Source organism: Orussus abietinus, unplaced genomic scaffold, assembly GCF_000612105.2.
Source record: "Orussus abietinus isolate OABI.00-Male unplaced genomic scaffold, Oabi_2.0 scaffold40, whole genome shotgun sequence".
In the NCBI taxonomy this organism is placed as follows: domain Eukaryota; kingdom Metazoa; phylum Arthropoda; class Insecta; order Hymenoptera; family Orussidae; genus Orussus; species Orussus abietinus.
This window is the reverse complement of record NW_019394244.1, coordinates 865911-888300: the sequence shown is the minus strand read 5'-3', so window position 1 is coordinate 888300 and position 22390 is coordinate 865911. Positions and strand designations below refer to the sequence as shown.

The following is a 22390-nucleotide window of genomic DNA, read 5'->3' as shown; positions in this document are numbered from 1 at the left end:
CAGTTTTGGAGAACACAATCGTCTTATCAATAGTTAGAACGCGACAGCAATCGCTTCGAATCGTGGCGAGGCATTTTAGGAAAAGACACGTAGTCCTTATTGCAAATCAATGTTCAATGTTCATTGTTCATTGTTCATTCCACGCGTGTAGATTCCGAGGACAATTCGATGCACGTGTGTGCACGACCGCTGAAAGTCATTATTAATATTTCCGCGATCAGTGCAGCACGTGTGCATCTCATAACTAATAAAGAATTACTTGACATTTTTCCATAGAAACATGGAGGCTATAAAAAGTTTCTCGACACCTATGAAATTAAATTTTTCCAAGATCTAGGGAAAAAAAAAAAAGAAAATGAAGTTTCGTGCGTGTTAAAGACATTATAGCCTCCTTGTTCAAAGACCAGTTCTTTGCAATTTGTTGAATCAGCTTGGAGTTATGAAATCCCGCAATTGACATTATAAGTATGAGTGGACATGAAGAGACATACATTCACAGATTAACCTCCGGAGATAATGACGATTATCGATGAGTAATCGGAAAATCCATTGCGGAAAGTCGGAAATCTGCAGTTAACGAAGGCATGGGTTCTCGCCGGGTGAAATGTCAATGATTAATAAATTTTCTACATGTGATAAGGTTCGAAAGAAAATTTTCGTAGGCTTTCTCGCGTTTCGGGAGAAGCACGCCATTGGTCAACAAGGTGATAAGATAACGGACAGACTTTATAAACGGAGTGTCAAGAGGAAATAAACTTAGGAGCTCGGCTACACTTCTATCTGGCAGGTACGCTTTCTCGTTGGGAATTATTTCTTGATAAAAAACTGAAAATTAATTTAAATCAAGAAATTGAGGAGAGATAAAGTGAACAATCGACATGTGTTAATGTGTGAAATAATTGAAATGTTAAGCGTTAAGGGGAAAAATTGTGATATTTTTAGTGAAAGCGAAGCTTTAAGCTCATCCTGAAAGTTGCAATTCGTTATTAATGTGTGAAATAATTGAAATGTTAAGCGTTAAGGGCAAAAATTGTAATTTTTTTTAGTGAAAGCGAAGCTTTAAGCTCATCCTGAAAGTTGCAATTCGTTATTAATGTGTGAAATAATTGAAATGTTAAGCGTTAAGGGGAAAAATTGTGATATTTTGAGTGAAAGCGAAGCTTCAAGCTCATCCTGAAAGTTGCAATTCGTTATTAATCCCCGTCATGAAATTCAAAATTACATTAAATAAATTAATAAATGTAGCGAAATGAAACGTTCATACACCTACATAGTACAAACTGGATTTAATTTCTGCCCTAGAATGTGTCGACTCCGGGAAATCCTGAAGTTCATCATCCTGACATTGTTCATCTCGGCGGTGACTTCAAAAGCCAGCAACAATGATCCCAGAAATGTTGAAAATTTTTGGGAAAATCAGGCACCGGGATATCAATCATCGATCGAAGACGACGAATATCGTTTGCCGAAGTCAATCGAGCCTCGATCATATGACATTCTCATATCAACAAATCCAAGTGACAAGAACTTCACGGGAAGCGTCACCATCACAGCTGACGTCATCGAGAGCACAAAAAATTTGGTTTTCCACGTCGGTGGATCGCTAAATACCGACAAGTTTCTGGTAAAATCTGGAGAGGAGGTTCTGAAGATCGAATCCACGGCTTATCACGAGTTCACGGATAAGCAGACAATCAATCTGCAGAATTCAGTGTCGAAGGGAACTCGCATCGCAATCAGCACATCTTTTAAGGGGGTCCTTAACGATCAGATGGTGGGCTTCTACAGAAGTTCGTACTTTGAAGCCAGCGGAAAAAGGAAGTAGGTGTTTCTGCGACCATCGATAATCTAATCGGACTCCGATTAGCTTCGGCAATGTCAACGACTCGGGAATAAACTGCGTTAATTAAGCTAACATTTGATTAAAAGAAGGATCAGGCTTAAGGGGATGTGAAAGTGGGGTCTCGTTTATGAAACTTTTCTCTGAACTGGGGTTACAAAAATCGTTTCAAGCTTTAGAATGTGAATATAGAGGATATAAGGGAAGTCTCCACCCTTTCACATCCCCTTAAAGGGAACCACCCTTAGGGCCAAAAGCGAAACATGATCTAATTGCGCTGAAATTTTTAGATATTTAGGTGTTTCTGCGAGCATTGATAATCTAATCGGACTCCGATTAGCTTTGGCAATGTCAACGACTCGAGAATAAACTGCGTTAATTAAGCTAACATTTAATTAACCAAAAGATCTGGCTTAAGGGGATGTGAAAGTGGGGTCTCGTCTACGACTTTTCTCTGAACTGGGGTTACAAAAATCGTTTCAAGCTTTACAATGAGAATATAGAGGATATAAGAGAAGTCTCCACCCTTTCACACCCCCTTAAAGGACATGATCTAATCGGACTCCGATTAGCTTCGGCAATGTCAACGACTGGGGAATAAACTGCGTTAATTAAGCCAAAATAATTAAACAAAAGATCTGGCTTAAGGGGACGTGAAAGTGTGGTCTCGTCTACGAAACTTCTCTCTGAACTAGCGTTACAAAAATCGTTTCAAGCTTTACAGTGTGAATATGAAGGATATAAGGGAAGTCTCCACCCTTTCACACCCCCTTAAAGGGAACCACGATCTAATTGCGCTAAAATTTGTAGATATTTAGCCGCGACACAATTCCAAGGGACATACGCCAGGCATGTTTTTCCATGTTTCGATGAGCCAGCCTTCAAGGCGACTTTCAACATCATCGTCATCAGGCCGGAGAAGTACAAGACCATCGGCAACATGCGACTAGCCGAGACAAAGAAGCTCCCGTAAGTAAAGTTAATTGTGAATGAAATGATTAAATCCCGAATTAAATATGAACTAATGCGACAGGATGAACGGCGAGACTCCAGAAAATGTCCTGACTACCCCTTTCGCTTTCAGTAATGGTCTGTACCAAGACACTTTCCAAAAAACAGTTCCCATGTCGACGTACCTCGTCGCCTTTGTCATCTCGGAGCTGCGATCTATCAGCAACAATGCAGTCGAAGACGAAGTTCGAATCTGGGCCAGACCGGAAGCAATCGCCCAGGCCGAGTTTGCCTTAGAAGTAGCACCGAAAGTAATTCAACAATTATCCAGGACGTTCGGTAACGACGGGAAGCTTGGAAAAACGGATTTGGTGGCGGTGCCAGACTTTAGTGCTGGTGCCATGGAGAATTGGGGTCTCTTGACGTTTCGCGAGATCTATTTGCTGTACGACAGCAAAAGCACATCGGCAAAGGATCAGCAGAAGGTGGCTAGGATAATTTCTCACGAGTGCACGCACTTGTGGTTTGGGAATCTAGTCACTCCGGCATGGTGGGACTTCTTTTGGCTGAGCGAAGCTTTCGCCAGGTACTTCGAGTACGTCGTAACGAACCAGGTAAATCGCGCTTGGATAACTCCACCACACTGATGGCCATAAAAATGAGTGTGAAAAATAGATCGAGCCAAAATGGAAGCTGGATCAGCAATTCCTGGTAGATCTACATCACGTCGCTTTCGCTGATGATGCCCTGGAGACGTCGACCCCGATGTCGAAGAGGACTTCTACTCAACTGGACATAGCTTCTATGTCGAACACCATAAACTATGAGAAGGGGAGCAGCGTCCTCCGCATGGTGCAGCTATTCCTGGGGAATTCGTTCAACGATGCTCTTCGGGACTATCTGAGGTCCAAGTAAGTTGGAACAAGTGCTCTCCTAGTTTGTTGTAGTACACGTGGTCGAGGTAAGCACGGGTACATAGTGAACGAATCATGCTTCAAGCAAGTCCAAGACGAGGACTCTTCCGATTTGAGAAACGAAGACTATTATAATTGAAAGAGATGAATTGCAACGAAATTTCTGCCTTAATCGGGTCCGGTATTCTATTCTCTATTTTATAATATCTACTCTGAACAGGCGATACGACAACGCGAAACCGGAAGACCTCTGGAAGTCGATTCAACGACAGGTGGACTTGTCCGAAATAAAAATCCCAACGACAATTGAAAATATAATGAACACTTGGACTACCCAAGCCGGATACCCCGTGGTCTCTGTTTCCATAAAAAATGGCAAAGCGGAGTTTCGCCAAGAACGATTTTTGCTAAGAAATCTGCAAGAAACTCCGATTAACGACACTTGGTGGGTTCCGATAACTTGGACTACCCAAAAAGAGGTGAATTTTGAAAATACCGAACCAAAATTCTGGCTTGGCGAGAGAAGTGGAAACGTTAAAGTGAATCTTGCAGAGAAGGATTGGATAGTCTTCAATGTATTGGAATCAGGCATGCATACTTAAATTAATTTATAATGCAACTAAATTAATACGTAAGATGTTACTATTTAGATTAATAATCAACGTGTTAATTCGGAATTTCTGATTTTAGGATACTATCGCGTGAATTATGACAATGCTACTTGGCAGAAAATAATCGATACTTTGAACAGCGATCAGTTTGATCGAATTGATCCGATCAATCGAGCGGCTATCATCGACGATCTGTTTAATCTGGCCAGAGCAAATCTTGTCGATTATCGAACTGCTTTTAATGGCCTCCAATATATTCGTAACGAGATGAATTATATTCCATTTAAGGCGGCTCTTACGGCCCTCGAATTTCTCCGACAACGATTCGATGGCCAATCTGAGTACAATGAGTTCAGGGTAAGTGTTTACCGATTTTTAATAATAACCCTTAACCTGAACTTAGGCATTGTCGAAAAAAATCCTCACAATTCAAATCGGTATTTTGTGCCAGAAAATTGTCTTGGTGATGATTGAAAAAACCTACAACAAATTAGGCTTCGAGGATCGCAAGCAGGATGATTGGTTAACAATTTTCTTGAGAAGAGAATTGAACGAGTGGGCGTGTAAACTAGACCACGAAGAATGCATTTCGAGATCTCTGGAATATTTTGAGAAATTCAAAAAGGGCAAAACGAACCCGTAAGTTGCTTTTTCAAAAGTCCAACATAATAAATTAATTCCACAAAGCTGGGCGACGAGTTAAATACATAAATACTATCGTTATTGATATTCGATTAAAGCATATTTGTGCAAAAATTTTCATTATCGTTATTTCAGAATCTCTCCAAATCAGAGAGAGATTGTTTATAAAACGGCGATACGGCTCGGAAAATCGGAAGACTGGGAATTTTTATGGAAAAAATATTTACAAGCCGATTCGGCTGCGGAAAAAATTTCCATTTTGAATTCCCTTGGATGTAGTACGAATCAGACAATAATAAATAAGTACGTGAATTCCACATTAATTAATTCTTTTACACGATATTAAAATCGATGATAACGTTATCTTTGTTTATTAATTATTTCGGAAGGTTTCTCAAATACGTACTTTCCGATTTTGAAGAAAATCGCATTCGGAATCAAGACAAATTTTCATCGTTTATGTCTGTTGTTAAATGCGGAATACGAGGGGCGGAATTTGTTCTTCAGTTTGTAGATCAACATTATGAAAAAATGGTGGCCACGTAAGCATAAAATAATTCCAGACAATAATAAATATAATTTCTTCAAGAATTTTCTTTTCAGTTTCGGGGACACTAGAATGGCCGATCTTTTGTCGAAAACGTCGCAAAGTTTCTCGACGGAAGAGTTAATTAACAAATACGAAGAATTAATAGGATCTCGATTTGAAAATTTCGTCCCAGTGAACACAACGCTAAAACAATCTCTCGAAATCGCGAAATATGATTTTCAGTGGTACAAGAAGAATTCGGCAACAATTAATAAGTGGATCAAGGAGTTCTATAACAATGGTGCGTTTTTATAAATCATACAATTTTTCATATCCGCCGAATAATGGAGAGAGACCAAAATCCCACGTTTTATGGACATAAAGCTGTAGGAATGAATTTTTTTACAGACCCCACATTCACCACGGAATATCGTCTTCCCCTCGACATCATCCCCAAGAAATACCACATAGAAGTGACTCCATACTTCGTGGTCGGCAACTTCACTTTCGACGGATTCGTCAGAATAAACGCCGAAGTGCAGCGAGCAACAAAGACGATAACACTTCATGCAAACGCTATCAATTATTCCAAAGTCAGCGTGATCGTTGATAAGGCCCCTAGGCCGATTAAAAATATTAAGAAGCAACCGAAATACCACTTCTGGGTGATAGAATTAGAGAGCGAACTCCCAAGAGGTACAATTCCAATTTTTAAGGTGATACAAAAGTAGTTTCAAAAAGCTAGAGAAGCTTTCCATCGAACTGAACGTACCGAATCATTTTAAACCGTGAAGTATCATTTTTTATGAAAATTTTTTAAAATCTATAAGCAAATTTAGTCTCCACCTTCATCCCACAAAGTTTGAAGCGATTCAGTGCACCTAACCTCCTAAAACCCCCAGGAACCTCATTGCTGATCGAGATCACTTACAACGGTGTCCTGAACACGGAGATGAACGGCTTTTACAGAAGCTCCTACACGAACAAAAAAGGCAGAAAAGTGTGGCTGGCAAGTACTCACCTAGAGCCATGTTCAGGAAGAAAGTTGTTCCCAAGTTTCGACGAGCCAGCATTAAAGGCGATTTTCATAATCAGCGTGAACAGACCAGCAAACTACGTGGCGATCAGCAACATGCCTTTGGACATGTCCAAGAAATCCGGAGACAGGATCAAAGACACCTTCAAGGAGACTCCATTGATGTCGACCTACCTGGTCGCTATCCACGTTTCAGACTTCAAATCTCAGTCCGACAACACATCGGACACGCTTCTAAGGGTCTGGGCCAGACCCAACGCCATCGATCAGGCTGATTTCTCCCTGGACGCCATGAAAAGACTACTGACCAGGTTCGAAGAGGACTTCCAGCAGAAGTACCATCTGCCGAAGCTGGACATGGCTGCCCTGCCGGACTTTGCGTCCGGCGCCATGGAGAACTGGGGTCTTCTGACTTTCAAGGAGGTCTTCATGTTGGTGGACCAGAAAGACACTTCCATATCGACGAGACAAGCAGCCTTCAACGTCATCAGTCATGAGATTTCCCATCAGTGGTTCGGCAACCTCGTCAGTCCACTTTGGTGGAAGTTCCTGTGGTTGAATGAGGGATTCGCGAGGTACTTCCAGTACTTCGAATCCGCCAAGGTTGGTGAATGAAATCATGCTGGGGAAGGGCCTTTTTAGGTTGTTGGAAACGGCGAAAGAACCCAAAATGAATGTGGTTAACGTTTGGGTGTTGGGTGCTCTTCAGCTGGAGCCATCCTGGAATCTGGAGAATCAGTTCGTGGTGGACCATCTTCAGGTGTCCTTTGGGGTGGATGGAGTCACTTCTACTCATCCCATGAGCAACGATGTCTACAGCCCAACCCAAATCAGAGACATGTTCGATGGCATTTCCTACGCAAAGGCAGCTAGTATTATTCGAATGGTGCAGAAGGTGTTTGGTCCCACCATCTTCGACAGGGCGCTGCAGAATTACCTGAAGACCAAGTGAGTTGATCAGGCCTGAATTAAATATCCAGATCAGTCTGCCCAGAATAGGATGAAGATGTGTGTGTAGCCACATCAGGTCCGTTTACACTTAAACCATTGTTATCCTAGGAAATATGATGTGGCCAAGCCGGAGGACCTCTACAAGGCTTTCCAGGACCAAGTAAATGCCGCGAAATACCCTTTGCCGACCACGGTTAACAAATTTCTTGACTCTTGGACCACCCAGTCTGGGTTCCCTGTCCTGAATGTCACCATCAGCGACGGAGTGGCGTCCCTTTCTCAAGAACGATTTCTTCTGAGAGGAAAAGCCTCCAGCAAGAACACTTGGTGGGTTCCCGTCACTTGGGCGTCGAAGAACAATCCGTCTTTTAACAACACCACCCCACAATTTTGGCTGAACACATTGACAGGCTCTGTCAACATAAGTGCTGGTGGAGACGAGTGGGTGATCTTCAACGTCCAAGAATCCGGTGAGAGGAACAAGTTCATAGCGATTAGGGGAAAATGCTGCACCGTGATTGGAGTACATTTTACCCCTATTGGCTTTAGATTAGCGCAAACAAATCATAGAGTTGCAACAAATTAATTATTACCCAGGGTATTATCGAGTTAACTATGACCCTGAGTCATGGTACAAGATCATCGACGCCCTGGCGATGATGGACGACATCCACGAGGTGAATCGGGCATCTATCATCGATGATCTGCTGAATTTAGGCAGAACTGGATATGTAGATTTCGGAATAGTGTTTTCTGCAACTCGGTACTTGTCAAGGGAGAGCAATTATGTTCCCTGGAGAGCAGCTTTCAATGGGTTTAATCACTTGAACAAGAGATTAGCTGGGACCGAGACATACAAATCGTTCAAAGTAAGTTGGTGACACTTCATCAGCAATGTTGCTGGGTTTAGGTGGAGGCTCAACAAAGTTATCGATTTGTAGGAACATCTCCTGACTTTGATAGAGCCTGTCTACAAAAGTCTTGGGTTCTACGATGTTGATGGGGAAGATTATCAGGACACATTGTTGAGGAGACATGTGCTTCTTTGGGCATGTGATTATGGACATTCGGACTGTCGTTTAGAATCGCAGAAAGCGTTTTCGAAATGGAGACAGAATCCAAAAGAGAGGTAAACACTCAAATGGGACTTTCATATCCTCTAATTAGGTAATAATTATATTTGAAATTGCATTTTCAGAGTACCTGTAAACCAGAGATCTGCGGTTTACTGTTCCGCCATTAGACATGGATCTTCCAGTGATTGGGAATTTTTGTGGAAAAGATATTTGGAAGCTAATGTTGTTTCCGAAAAATTAGTAATATTGGAAGCTTTGGGTTGTACTAAAAATACGACAATACTGCAGAAGTACGTGTTTCATTTTTTCCACCGAAATTTCTACTGAAACCAGGGAATGAGATTTTTTATTAACGAAGAGATAATTACAATTACTTGTCAATTTCAGGTACTTGCGCAGTGCAATTACTTTCGATTCTGAGATTCGTTTGCAAGATAGTCAGAAAGTCTTTTCCTCGGTTTATGACTCGAGCTTGATAGGTGCAAGCTTCTCCCTTGACTTCCTTCAGAAGTACTACAAAGACATGTACAAGTAGTAAGTACTTAAGTAGCGTAAGTAAAATCTCTTTACAAAAGAATAATGTAAAATATTAATTTGCAATCTGCAGCTACGGAGGTTACAAAGAAATTAAAAGTATCCTAAAGGGTATTTCTTCGCGGTTATCTACTAAGGAACTATTAGCCAAGGTAAAAGCACTTTTTATTTATAAAAACACTATCGAAATCTGGCTTTAAGAAAAATCCTGCACCCATGAAACTTCAATTTTTTTTTTAATTTATTTACAGTCATTTAAAAAATTGTTTATAAAAATTGAAATTGCTTCCATATTCACGTTGTAAATTTTGAATTTTCACTTTCATACCCCTTTATTTCTGAAATACCCAACAAGCTCGCGTTAAATTTCAGTTCGAAGCTTTCTCGAAAGCTCATCAGAGCGGCACTCCACTTTCCGAGATCGCAAGTAACATAAACTCGTACTTGACTCGAGCACAATCAGAAATAACATGGTTCGAGACATACTCCCCAAGAATTTACGAATGGCTGGACAAGACATACCCAAGTACATCTTATCGATTGCCAACAGTAATCATACCGACTCATTACGACATATACCTAAACCCAAAATTGCAAGAAGCGAAATTCTCTGGCCTAGTGAAAATATCCGCGAAGGTCCTTCAAAAGACTGTAAGAATTGTCCTGCATGCAAGCAACATCGATATAAAGGACGTCCAGGTGCACAAAAGTGCCGAAACTAAGAACAATGTATTGTCATACAACGTCGACTCGGAGACGAACAAATTGTCTATTTACCTCTCTTCGATTGTGCCAGCTGGTACCAAATTAGAAATTAATATTAAGTACTCTGGGATCCTTGTGGACGATTTTCAAGGATTTTATCTCAGCTCCTACGTGGATGACGATGGGGAGACTCAGTAAGTATATTTTTTTCCTATAACAATTGTTTAAACAGTAATTTCATCGTTACGATATCAAATTGCGGTAATTTATTGAAATTCCAGCTGGATCGGTGCTACCCATTTCCAACCGATATACGCCAGGAAAGTTTTCCCTTGTTTCGACGAGCCCCAATTCAAAGCCAAGTTTACAATTCATATCAGAAGAGAGCCGAAGTACAAAGTGATAAGCAACATGCCGCTCAACAACTCCCAACCGTGAGTACCTAAAAATACTTTTAAACCACTTTAACCAAAGACCATAAAATAAATAATGAGACTCCATAAGTAACAATTTTCTCTAACATGTTTCAGGATTGGAGACCTGATAAGAGACAACTTCCAAGAGACTCCGCTGATGTCCACCTATCTGATAGCGTTTGTAGTCTCAGACTTTGGAGAAAACACCAACAAGTACAATAATTTAACCATCTGGGGACGAAGTGACCTAATTGAATACACGGATTACTCTCTGTCTGTCGGAGAGAAGTCCATAAAATTCCTGGAGGATTTCACTGGAGTGCCCTATGACCTCCCTAAAATGGATTTCGCGGCGATAGCAGATTTCGGTCGGGCCGCCATGGAAAATTGGGGCCTAGTAACATTTGGGTCTGTGTAGAAATCCCAACCATCATTTAAAAAGATAGAACGTCCCCGTGATAGAGAACGGTGATCCGTGCTTCCTCATCACTTCCTTTCCATTTCAGGGAGTTGGCATTGATCTTGAACGACAAGTACACATCAGCCTTCAGAAGAAGATCATCGGGTACTCTCATTTCCCATGAGCTGGTTCACACCTGGTTTGGGAACCTGGTCACCTGTCAATGGTGGGACTACATCTGGTTGAACGAGGGATTTGCGGAATACTTCCAGTGGGTTACATTGAATTCGGTAAGGCGCAATTTAGATCGTATGTCAGGGAATTACTGGAAGGTACTAAAAAGAAGCGTTGACTCTTCCCTAGGTGCAGCCCGACTGGCAGCTTCTTGATCAGTTTGTGGTCTACGATCTGCAAACCGCGTTGGAGTTCGACGTCCCTCCACAGACTGATCCGATGACCACCAGCGGCTCCACGCCTTCTCACGTTAAGGAGAAATTTAGTACAGTGGCTTATGAGAAATGTAAGTAGCAAGACGGGTTTGTCAATTGCTTCCATGGTCAATTGTCAACACAAAATACCCATCTCTACAGCCGCCAGCGTCCTCCGGATGATGCACCACAGTTTCGGGAGCACTGTCTTCGCAAACGCCTTGCACGATTACCTGATAACACATCGATACAACAACACTACACCTGATGATCTCTCATTGGCCCTGCAGATTCAGGTAGACAAGGCGAAAACCAGCTGGAATTTGAAGGTACCCGTAAAAACGATCATGGACAGCTGGACACAACAAGAAGGATACCCGGTAATCAACGCAACATTGAATGGGGGAAGATTATCGCTCACCCAGGTGCGTGGAAATGATCAGCAGCCTCCGAGAGTACCACAGATCATAAGAATCTAATTAGCATCTTGATCACCGGATTTAGGAACGGTTTCTGTACTTTGGGAACTCGTCCCTAGCCAACGCCACTTTCTGGGTCCCTATCACCATCGCCGACAGCAAATCTAGGGACTTCCACGAGACGTCCCCTAGTTTCTGGTTCGGGGAAAGGTTCACCAGCACCAAACTAGCGATCCCGGATGACTGGTTCATCTTAAACGTCCAGGAAGTTGGGTACTACCGAGTCAACTATGACAACAGGACCTGGTGGCGTTTGTTGTCTGTGCTGAAGAGCGACTTCGCGGTCATCCACGAAGTAAACCGAGCTCAGATCATCGACGATCTGCTCAATTTGGCTAGGGCAGACTATGTAAAGTATAATTTGGCTCTGGAGGGTACTAATTACCTGAAGAGCGAGTTTAGTCACTTCCCGTGGAAGGCGTTCTTCAACAACTTCAAGTTCCTCCATCAGCGGTTCCGAGGACGTGATCGGGAAGAGCTTCTCGCGAAGCACGTCTTGGCTTTGGTTGATGAGCCTTTCAGGAAACTTGGATTTGAGGATGAGGATGGAGATAGACATGTCGACATGTTGAATAGACTGTTGATAGCTACCTGGGCTTGCAAATATGGGCACGAGGAGTGCGTTCGCCGATCCCTGGATGTGTTCGCGGCTTTCCGCAAGGACACCTCGAAGATGTGGGTTTCTTCTTTGTCATATGAATTTATTAAGGTGATTCGAAAGAGTCAGCCTGTATATATCTGTGTGACCAAGTCATTTTTTTTACTCATCATGGACTAGAACGAACACGGTGTGGTTCGTGCAGGTTTTCGATGTTTTACTGGGTGATGGGCTTATTTGAGGGGGGTTTCACTTCACCTTAAGCAAGAAGTAATGCTTTAATGTGTCTCGACCCCAGGATTTCACCGAATGTGAGGGAAGTCGTGTATTGCACGGCCATAAAGCATGGAACAACCGAGGATTGGGACTTCCTTTGGGATCAGTACAAGAAATCGAAATTCGTCGCCCATCAATCCGACATTTTAGATGGTCTGGGATGTTCGCAGAATAGGAGCATTCTTTTCGAGTAAGTGTAACTATTGGGTTGATGCATAAGTAGCGTCTTCTTCCACGTTATGTTACGTGTTGAAAGCGCCATTACTTTCCGCAATTATTCGATCCTGCCTGGGTAAGGAATTTTTGGGTAATGGATTTGGGATTTGAATCGCAGGTACTTGAAGAAATCGGTGTCTTCAGACAAAGCCATCCGAAGATTGGATGTCTCGAAAGTATTCTCTGCTGTCTTCAGCTCTGGGGAAGTGGGTACCAACGCGGTTTTGGATTTCTTGATTCATCGGTACCAGGACTTGCGCCAGTAGTAAGTGTTTCGTTTCTTTCCCAAGCGATTCATCAGCTAAAAAAATGATAAAGGGACTCCCTATCAGCGAAACTTCGGCTTTATTTTGAGTCCATTGAAGGCATGCAACTCGTTACGAACTTTTGCACAACCTTCGAGTCTCCGTAATCATCAATCGACATTTCAGTTTCAACAATTGGGACGAGGTTGGGGAATTGTTCGTCTTACTTAGTGAATACCTATCGACTTCCGAACAGTATAATAAGGTACGTGTTTCTCTCGATGTGCCAGATTTACCCCAGATAACAATTACCCTTTCACAGTGCTTCAATGTTCCCGTTTCTAACATCCCTCCCTTTTAATTTACAGCTGCAGACCTTTGCAGAATTAACCGGCGACAACTTACCAGACATGGCACCCGTGTTGGATGTCGTCAGAGAAAAGGCCAAGGAGAACTTGAACTGGTTCAGAATTTATTCTGCGGACATCATCTCGTGGTTGGAAACAACATACAAAGAGGTGTCTCCCACGGACACCAGTGCTGATCTTCATGGTACAATCCCCATCCTCCTAGAGTTATTCCTCGCCGCACTGTTACTTTTAATCTGAGCACCACAACCCATCCAACACCAACAATATCCCAAGAACACGGTACTGTTCCCTCCTCCTTTTCATACAAATGAATACAACTTTATTATCGTACCGCATTGCAACAACTCGGAAAAATAAACTTATGTAAATTAATAAACCATGACCGGCAAGAGCAACGTCCTTCTAGACAGGACGTGGGATCGCATGATGATAGAACATCACGTCCCACGAAGTGTCTAGGAGGACCAACAGGAAATGTCGCGCAGAATCGCTGCAAATCAATCTTGGAAAGAGTTAGCAATCAGAATCCGAGCAACATCCTTCTAGACAGGACGTGGGATCGCATGATGATAGAACATCACGTCCCACGAAGTGTCTAGGAGGACCAACAGGAAATGTCGCGCAGAATCGCTGCAAATCAATCTTGGAAAGAGTTAGCAATCAGAATCCGAGCAACATCCTTCTAGACAGGACGTGGGATCGCATGATGATAGAACATCACGTCCCATGAAGTGTCTAGGAGGACCAACAGGAAATGTCGCGCAGAATCGCTGCAAATCAATCTTGGAAAGAGTTAGCAATCCCAATCCGAGTACAAATCTAAAGAGACATTTGTCTTCAGATGTGTACCCGGCTACAATGACGCAGGAGACCTCAGTTCATCAACACAAGCCACAAACCGGCACGATTCATCACCACCTTCCAACCTCCGGGATCATGCCCGAACACTATACCGCAACCTCCCCTGCCCACGCTTAAACCTCCGATATACATACTATCAACCTTGCGCGCGCGATATTGTATTTACAAGTACATACAAAAAGAGGGCCTTATCGTAACTTCGGAAACAGGTCACTCCACAGGGAAGGAAACGCGACGAGGCTGATAGGCGACGCAAAGTGGACCGACTCTACCCAAGACCCAACGATTTCTCAAGTGGACGATTTCTCCGCCCGAGGAAATTCTCGACCCGTGGCTGATAACGCTGATTACGCCGTGTTCCTCTGCAGCCAGTCCCGGATCGTCACATGGTTCCTCTCCAGCCACCGGATGTTGGCCTCCGCTTGTTCTATGGCTTGTTGTACGGTTCGCGACGCCGACGCCAGCTCGTCCTTGTGCTCGGTGGCGAATTCCAGCAACTGCGGAGCCAAAAGTGTATGTCAAAGCTGTTGTTGAGCCGTCTCTGAACTTTTATGTCTATGTAAGTGTCGTCTTCCATGTCAGTACCACTGCCCAATAAACATGAAATCCTGCAAAGCCCATTTCGTACACAACAGCGTCCAGGGTGGAGATGGAAGAGAAGCCTCAAAGTTGAAAGGACTATTAGACATTGTTGACCAGCTTTGGCCACTCTTTCAAAAACCATCCTTACGCGTTTTGTACCGGTAATGTTCACTTCCATTATTCAAGTGTCCCACAGTGAACAGTCCAAAAGTCGGGGTACTTACGTCTTTCAGTTCGTATTTGGTGTTTATTCTCTTGGTGGAGGACTTGACGATGTGGTTGATGCTCAGAAATGACGTGCCAAAGCTGCAACAGATAAATCGGTGTCAGTGTGACGTCCCCTGGAGCTAAAGCACAGCTTTTATAGTTAACGGAACGCCACGCACTATTCCTTAAGCCGTGACCACTTGTTCCTGAAGTAGTTGAAAGCCAGCGGTTGGCCGATGACGTTGTTGGCGACAGATCCGAAGACTCTGACCACGTCCTGTTTCCTGATCCCAGAGCTCTCGGTGATGGCCCAGTCCAGGTACCGGTGCAGGATCCAAACCTCCTTGGTGCATCCCAGAGCATGGAGCAACAGGTCCTTTTCAGAACCGACGTTGGTCTCCAGATATCGCTGCCAAGCGAACTCCCACTCGGCTTGGCCACCCACTCTGATAGCCGTGCAGTAGACGACGCTCTTCAGATTCGGCGAGATCCTGAAGTCACCCCACAATTGTGAATCTTGCTCCAATTATCCCGCCGTAACGTTGGTACTCACGGGTTGTTCTTGTCAGGATTTGGCGTGTTCCGCCAGTTTAGGAACTGCCTGATGGCATTGTGGACGCAGTCGTCGTGCCCGAAGCTGCAGGCCCAGCTGAGGACGTCGACGCGGGTGAAGACGGTCAGCTGGGAGTCATCGGGACTGTCTATGAAGCCGGTTTGATTGTACACGTTGTCCAGCAACTTCAGGGCGTAGACCTAGAAGGTGGAGATGCACGTATGCGGTACCGTTCCAGAGACCATCCCACCTGGACCATCCCATCTCTCCCAATTCGTACCCTAAACTTGTCGTAACCCTGGGCCTTGATTAGCATGTTGTCCAGGTAGCTCATGGCAGTAAAGGCAGCCTTCCAGGGCAGATATTCCGTCTCATGAGCGAGATAAGATGTCACATCCAAAGCCGTGGCGTAATCCAGTCGACCAGCTCTGGCCAGATTCAACGCATCATCTATCAGCTGGGCTCTGTTGATGGTGGAGATGCTCTTGAAGTTCTCGTTGTTGAGCTGCTTGATTATGAGTTGCCAGTTCATCTGGTCGTAGTTCACTCGGTAGTACCCTGGAAGTTTGTTCGCCGTGATCAGAAGGGGTTATCGGGGAACTTTAAACCCAAGGGAGGTGGAGTTACGGTCGTTACCGGTTTCTTGGACGTTGAAGATCACCCATTCTGTCGGACCAGCGGACAGATTTCTTAGGGTAAGACTCGGCTCCGCTTTCATCCAGTGCGATGGATGGGTGTTATCGAAACTTTTTCGGTTCTCCGAGGTGTAGGTAATTGGAATCCACCAACGAGGTTCCTCGCCCGTTGTAGACATCACCGTTCCATTTCGCAGCATGAACCTTTCCTGAGAAAGGGAATTGCGTAATGAAGTGGACTACCAATCCAAAGCTACTTGGACGCATTGTTTGGTTTAAACATGTCATCTCATTACTTGCGTAAGGGCGGCTTCGCCATTGTTGTAGTCCCTCTTAACGGTGACCACTGGAAACCCAGTCTGGAGGGTCCAAGTGTCCATGATCTGTTTTACGGTGACATCTTGTGATAGGACATTATCCTTGTGTGCCTGAAGCGTCAAAGCGTCCCACAGGTCGTTCTGTTCAGCACTTTGATAGGCTCTAAGAAAAGTACATTGGTGACTGGTACACGTCCTAAAACGTATCTAACAATTGTAAAAAATGCTCATCATCGCCCGACTCACTTGCCATTCAAGTAGTTCGTCAATCCCTGCTTGAAGACGTCGGTGGTTAAAAAATGGTCCATCATCCGAATTATCGAGGCCCCTGCAAACAATCGTACGGATAAGCTTCCTGGACACTTCCTTGAGAAGGAACCAAATTTTTAATCAAGGCAGAAGTACCTTTCCCGTAAGAAATCCTATCGAATATCTCGTTGATCTCATCCGGATGGCCAACTTCAATCGATATCGGATGCGAGGACTCCAAAGCATCCAAGCCGAAGACGTTTTGCACCTCATGGACCACGAACTGCTCGAGGACCCTCCACTGCGGTTCCACCTAAGATGGATACGTCAGCGTTAATGGCAAAAGTTCATTAGGACCGATTTGGTTAATGGGTAGTACCGAGGCGATTCAACTTACGGCATTCATTCCTAGGTACTCCACGTAACTGGCAAACCCTTCGTTCAACCATAAATCCGTCCACCAGCTAGGTGTCACGAGGTTGCCAAACCATTGGTGAGCTAGTTCATGAGCAACAACGGTAGCAACGCGATGCTGGTTGCTGCTGGTGGAGACGCCTTGTTGGTACAACATGGCCGTCTCCCTAGAAATGAATTCCCACTCGTCCCATTAGTTTGCAGAATAAGTTCCCGTCGTTTTAGTCATCCCAGGAACTACTATCTCAGTTTTAACCAGGAACAAACTCTGGCGGCCATTCTAATCGCAACTTCTGACACACTTGATAGGATATTCGTGCTTCACCTGTAGGTGATGAGTCCCCAGTTCTCCATGGCACCAGCAGAGAAGTCGGGAAGAGCGACCATGTCGATCTTGGGCAGAGGGAACTTGATCTTGAAGTACCCCTCGAAGTATTCCAGAATCCTTGGACCGATATCCAAGCTGTATAGTGATTGGTTGATGGCTTCGTTGCGGGCCCAGACACCGAAATTACCGGACTTGGACTTCAACACCTTGAAATCCGAGACGATGAAAGCAACCAAATAGGTGGACATGGGCACTGAGCGCTCGTAATGGTCCCACAAGTAAGTGGGAACTCCTGGTCTGGAAAATACAAGGAAGAGCAACATCAATCTCCGTCCAAACACCCTCTCGGGAGTTTCGTGTAAAAAAAATTAAAATAAAATAAATAAAAATAACCGATACAATTGTAAGAGTTACAAGAACTTGTAACCTCCCTTACACAGGCTTCGGGTCGCCCTTTCTAGGCATGTTGGATATGGAGCTCATGTTCTTGGGCCTGGCGATGCTGATCTGGAACTTAGCCTTCAGGGCAGGCTCGTCGAAGCAGGGGAAGGCCCTCCTTGCATCCGTGGGCTGGAACTGCGTGGTCGCGATCCATCTATGAAGCAAAATTGAAAAGTGTCCTAGAACGATTGATCGCTCGAATGCCACTTTCGCATCCCCTTAATCAGCAACAGAAGCAAGATCTCCCCAGCATGAAAGGAAATTCCCTGCCGGTATCTGACATCGCTCAGAGTGCTCCATCTTCCACCGACCTAGTTTGGTTGCCGACGGTGTAGGAACTTCGATAGAAGCCCTGGAGATAGTCGTTCAAGTAGCCGATGTACTTCATGTGCACCAGGTACTGTCTGCCAGCTTTCAGGGTTTCCGCAGTGCTGATCACGTGGAACTGTCGCAAGGTGTCGTTCCTTTGTTCTTCGACTCGAATCTGCCTGGTCTTGGTGGGAACGCCGCGAACGGTGACCAGCTCCTTGACGTTGGTGAACCCTTCGTCGATCTTCATGTCCAGGGCATGAAGAGTGACGTTCCTGGTGTCCATCGTGACGTTCACCAGGATTTTCACCTGCGGTCAGGGGAGACTATCGGTGAGACTTGACCGTTTTGATTACAAATCGTTACCATCATTCATCCCATTCAACACGTTAAGATGGTCAAGCCCACCTCGGGGAACCTTTCCCACCTCCCAAGGACCTCACCTCGCCATTGAACGTGAAGTTCCCTTCCCATATGAAGGGGACCAGCTTCAGCTCGTAGGAATCAGGGACCACCGACTTGGGCAGCCTGACGTCCAGGTTCTTTTTGTTGGCCTGCCTCGAGGAGAAGGTCCTCGCGGTTCTCATCATAGGGCCGTCATGGAGATCATCATAGGCGGTGATCTTCTTCCCATCGAGGCAGGGGGCAAAATGGTATACCAGGAGACCCGTCGCCACCAGACCCAGGAGAAAAGTGGCGCCCATCAGGAAAGCCCCACAGGGCGAGATCCTGCAGCCTCGCTTGCGACCGAAGGTCGTGGTGTGGTTGTCCATCACTGCCAACACCTCGCGAGATTGGGTCATATCATGTGACAACCTTAACAGAGAAGACCAATGCGACCACTCAATTTCTAGGTGTCGATACAAGTTCCATTCACTTCGTTACGTCGATTCTTCGCGTCGTCCTCGTTTTTAATGCCGGTGGTACATCGCGACATGTCGCAATGTTAACGACCACGGTAATAAAAACGAGGACGAAGGGAACTATTTCTGGAAAACCAGGTATTCCAGGTGGACTCCTTTTCCGCGGGATTTCCTCGCTTCTGGATAAGCGCTCAAAGCGGGTGAAGGTGGAAATAATTAAGAGTAATTTCCACTCCTCGACAAGGAGCGCTCTTCAAGAAAGGAAGACGAAGGGACCCTCGAGAGGCGCATAAGTGGCGCTACGGCGTCGTCGCGAGCTTACACGGCGGACCAATTAAACGGCGCACTTGCAAGCGTAAGCGCGAGAAGCAATTACATCGGTTTAGCGCGAGTACGCGAGGAATTTGCGTGAAAGGAGCTGCGTGCGGAATGCGCGGAAGACCTGGGAAGGTTAGGTTAGGTTAGGTTAGGTTAGGTTAGGTTAGGTTAGGTTAGGTTAGTGTAGGTTAGGTTAGGTTAGGTTAGGGAAGGTGCATTCATCTCCTGGGGAGATCATGAATCCAGAGACGGAGCTCCTTCCTTGGCTTCTTCCATCGCGAAGGAGAATTATCTTAATAAAATTATCGTTCAATATAAATAAAATGATCTCGATTAATCGATCGCTGGTTTCATGTCGCCTTAAAGAACCACCAGTATGAATAAATAAATTAGTAAACAAATGAATCACTAAACAAACATGTCAGAATGTCACACGATGAAGAGGCATTGTTCAAGCATTGTCCCAAGCATTAATCGATATTGTAATAACAGTACGTTGTATAAAAAATTTCTTCATCTTAATAAAATTATCGTTCAATCTAATTAAAATGATCTGGATTAATCGATCGCTGCTTTCATGTCGCCTTAAAGAACCACCAGTATGAATAAATAAATTAGTAAACGAATGAATCACTAAACAAACATGTCAGAATGTCACACGATGAAGAGGCATTTTTCAAGCATTGTCCCAAGCATTATTCGATATTGTAATGACTGTACGTAGTATGTATCAGGACGTACGAATTGTTGTGTAAACAGTGTAAGAGAGCCTTGAGGCGATTCCATGTACTCTATGTACTTGGGATTACTTTCACGTACGGATTTACGGACTTTCCTTCTATCGCCAATTTTAGCAGGCTTTAGCTCCCGGGTGTAATTGTCCGCTGATAAAAATAATTTAGAAAGTAAGGAAACGAGACCGCACGTGTCGAACTCTTCGAGTACTCCGACTCTCAGACTTGGATCCAGGACGCAATTAAAGTCTGAAAGACATCTCTCTTAACTTTCTATCGAGTTCTTCCGAGAGTTTGCGGACTTTTCAAGGCTCGAGGAATTTATTTTCCCCGACGAAGCCACCAGCAATTAATCAATTGATAATCTTTGAGCATTAATAATTTTTTAGCATTTAATGATCAGCAATAAAAATTTCCCGTTTCATATATTTATCTTTTTTCGCAGCCCCGTATTAACGAACAATATATTTCTCGACCCTGTCGATCTTTTTACTTGCACAGCAATGTCATACAAATATGCAATTATCTCCTAAGAAAATCCCCCGCATATTCATGGAGTGACTCACAAGATGAGTCTGATCCAACCAGGGATTAAGAAATCCTGATATTCTAAAGAAGGAGAATGAAACATCAATCTATCCCGAGAAATCTTTCACGAGACTCCTCCCTTTGTATTTCAAAGTTCCCTGGTTTTCCTTATTCGTCTTTTGTTTCTCCAATTTTATCCCGTTCCTTTCCTGCGGTTCACACAATCTTCACCCAACGGAATCACAGATTGGACTCACTTAGACGCACAAGATCAAGGTCGACCCATGAGATCCGGAGGTGGTTAGGTGTGGAGACGACGAGGTGCTCCAAGGAGCGGCGCGTCCACTCCAGGAGACGGCCAGAGCGCGACTGCGAGCGAGGCGCACCTCGCGCCACGCCGTAAGGATTCCCTCCTTCGGCCCGACGCCACTTCCGAGAGGATCTAGGAGGAAAGGACGCAGGTGAGGCCGAGGGCGTCGGCCATCTTCGTTTGCCGGGATTTTGCGGGTCTTGGAGGGATCTAAAGTCCTGGTGAATCTAGAAACGATGTTAATTGATGTGGGATCTAAAAGGATCTAAACTCTCATACGACTTGATGGCGTCGGCCATGTTGGATTGCCGTGTTTTTGCGGGTCTTGAAGGGATCTAAAGTCGTGATGAATATAAATTGATGTGGGATCTAAAAGGATCTAAACTCTCATACGACTTGATGGCGTCGGCCATCTTCGTTTGCCGGGATTTTGCGGGTCTTGGAGGGATCTAAAGTCCTGGTGAATCTAAAAACGATGTCAATTGATGTGGGATCTAAAAGGATCTAAACTCTTGTACGACTTGATGGCGTCGGCCATCTTCGTTTGTCGCATTTAATTGATGTGGGATCTAAATAGGATCTAAACTCTCATACGACTAGATGGCGTCGGCCATCTTCGTTTTCCGCGTTTTTGCGGGTCTTGAAGGGATCTAAAGTCCTGATGAATCTAAAAACGATGTCAATTGACGTGGGATCTAAAAGGATCTAAACTCTCGTACGACTTGATGGCGTCGGCCATCTTCGTTTGTCGCATTTAATTGATGTGGGATCTAAAAGGATCTAAACTCTCATAGGACTTGATGACGTCGGCCATCTTCGTTTTCTGCGTTTTTGTGGGTCTTGAAGGGATCTAAAGTCCTGATGAATCTAAAAACGATGTCAATTGACGTGGGATCTAAAAGGATCTAAACTCTCGTACGACTTAATGGCGTCGGCCATCTTTGTTTTCTGCGTTTTTGCGGGTCTTGAAGGGATCCTAAAGTCCTGATTAATCTAAAAACGATGTTAATTGATGTGGGATCTAAAAGGATCTAAACTCTCAATGCAAGACCAAGACCATGTCTTTGCAATGATTCGAAACTGAACTTCGATCAATTTCTGCCCATTCCTTCGTTACAAAATGCTACACTTTAGACTGCGCACTCAGAAAAGGAATCATTAGAATTGAAGAGTATCCAGATGAACGAGATATCAATCCGAGGCGGTTGATCAGAGAAGACTTGGGATGAATCACGACGCTTCGCGGGGGGTAAGGGTGATTTTAATCAAGCCGCCTCACCCAAATCAATTACCAACTGCGTCGGTGCGTTTATTGGACAGTGACGTATAGGAGTTGGGGATCGCTCGTTGAATTTTAGATAAGGAATTATCCAGGGCGCCAGTTTTACGGATTTGCCGGAATTCTTCGCGGCCTCTGTTACGTGATTGCGATTGCAATCGTCCATTGTCACCTAGGTTGACGCGAGCTCCATTGTCGCGGAATTGTGGGCCCGGTGTTTCATTTAAAACCTGTCCAAACTGAA

At 44.4% G+C, this 22390-nt stretch overlaps 2 protein-coding genes across 5 annotated transcripts; one reads left to right on the top strand and one right to left on the bottom strand.

Annotated features, from left to right (window-relative positions):
- Positions 1-579: 579 nt before the first annotated feature.
- LOC105704351 (putative aminopeptidase-2) lies at positions 580-14694 on the top strand. Of its 3 annotated transcripts, XM_012433491.1 has the most exons (32): positions 581-787; positions 1303-1821; positions 2651-2809; positions 2925-3405; positions 3467-3702; positions 3926-4293; positions 4396-4673; positions 4768-4955; positions 5094-5261; positions 5348-5500; positions 5562-5788; positions 5896-6183; positions 6390-7126; positions 7233-7471; positions 7583-7944; positions 8072-8343; positions 8416-8603; positions 8673-8840; positions 8938-9084; positions 9158-9236; positions 9457-9983; positions 10071-10223; positions 10320-10613; positions 10712-10895; positions 10969-11125; positions 11196-11458; positions 11538-12187; positions 12409-12576; positions 12721-12867; positions 13034-13112; positions 13216-13399; positions 14289-14694. In XM_012433491.1, exons 2-32 carry the CDS (start codon positions 1304-1306, stop codon positions 14321-14323), a joined length of 8097 nt encoding a protein of 2698 aa, XP_012288914.1. In that variant the 5' UTR covers positions 581-787; position 1303; the 3' UTR covers positions 14324-14694. The 3 variants fall into 3 exon arrangements, with proteins under 3 accessions (XP_012288913.1, XP_012288915.1, XP_012288914.1); XM_012433490.2 differs by lacking the exon at positions 14289-14694 and having other exon boundaries at positions 580-787; positions 13216-13590; XM_012433492.1 differs by lacking the exons at positions 5094-5261; positions 5348-5500; positions 14289-14694 and having other exon boundaries at positions 580-787; positions 13216-13590.
- Positions 14406-20913, bottom strand: LOC105704353 (aminopeptidase N). Of its 2 annotated transcripts, XM_023432971.1 has the most exons (15): positions 20815-20913; positions 18558-18930; positions 18117-18424; positions 17801-17959; positions 17362-17661; positions 17020-17203; positions 16779-16935; positions 16620-16701; positions 16353-16536; positions 16058-16265; positions 15702-15979; positions 15422-15621; positions 15048-15359; positions 14886-14967; positions 14427-14576 (listed from the first exon to the last, which is right to left on the bottom strand). In XM_023432971.1, the coding sequence occupies exons 2-15, from the start codon at positions 18915-18917 to the stop codon at positions 14427-14429; spliced, it is 2964 nt and encodes a 987-aa protein (XP_023288739.1). In that variant the 5' UTR covers positions 18918-18930; positions 20815-20913. The 2 variants fall into 2 exon arrangements, with proteins under 2 accessions (XP_023288740.1, XP_023288739.1); XM_023432972.1 differs by lacking the exon at positions 20815-20913 and having other exon boundaries at positions 14406-14576; positions 18558-18917.
- Positions 20914-22390: the final 1477 nt, after the last annotated feature.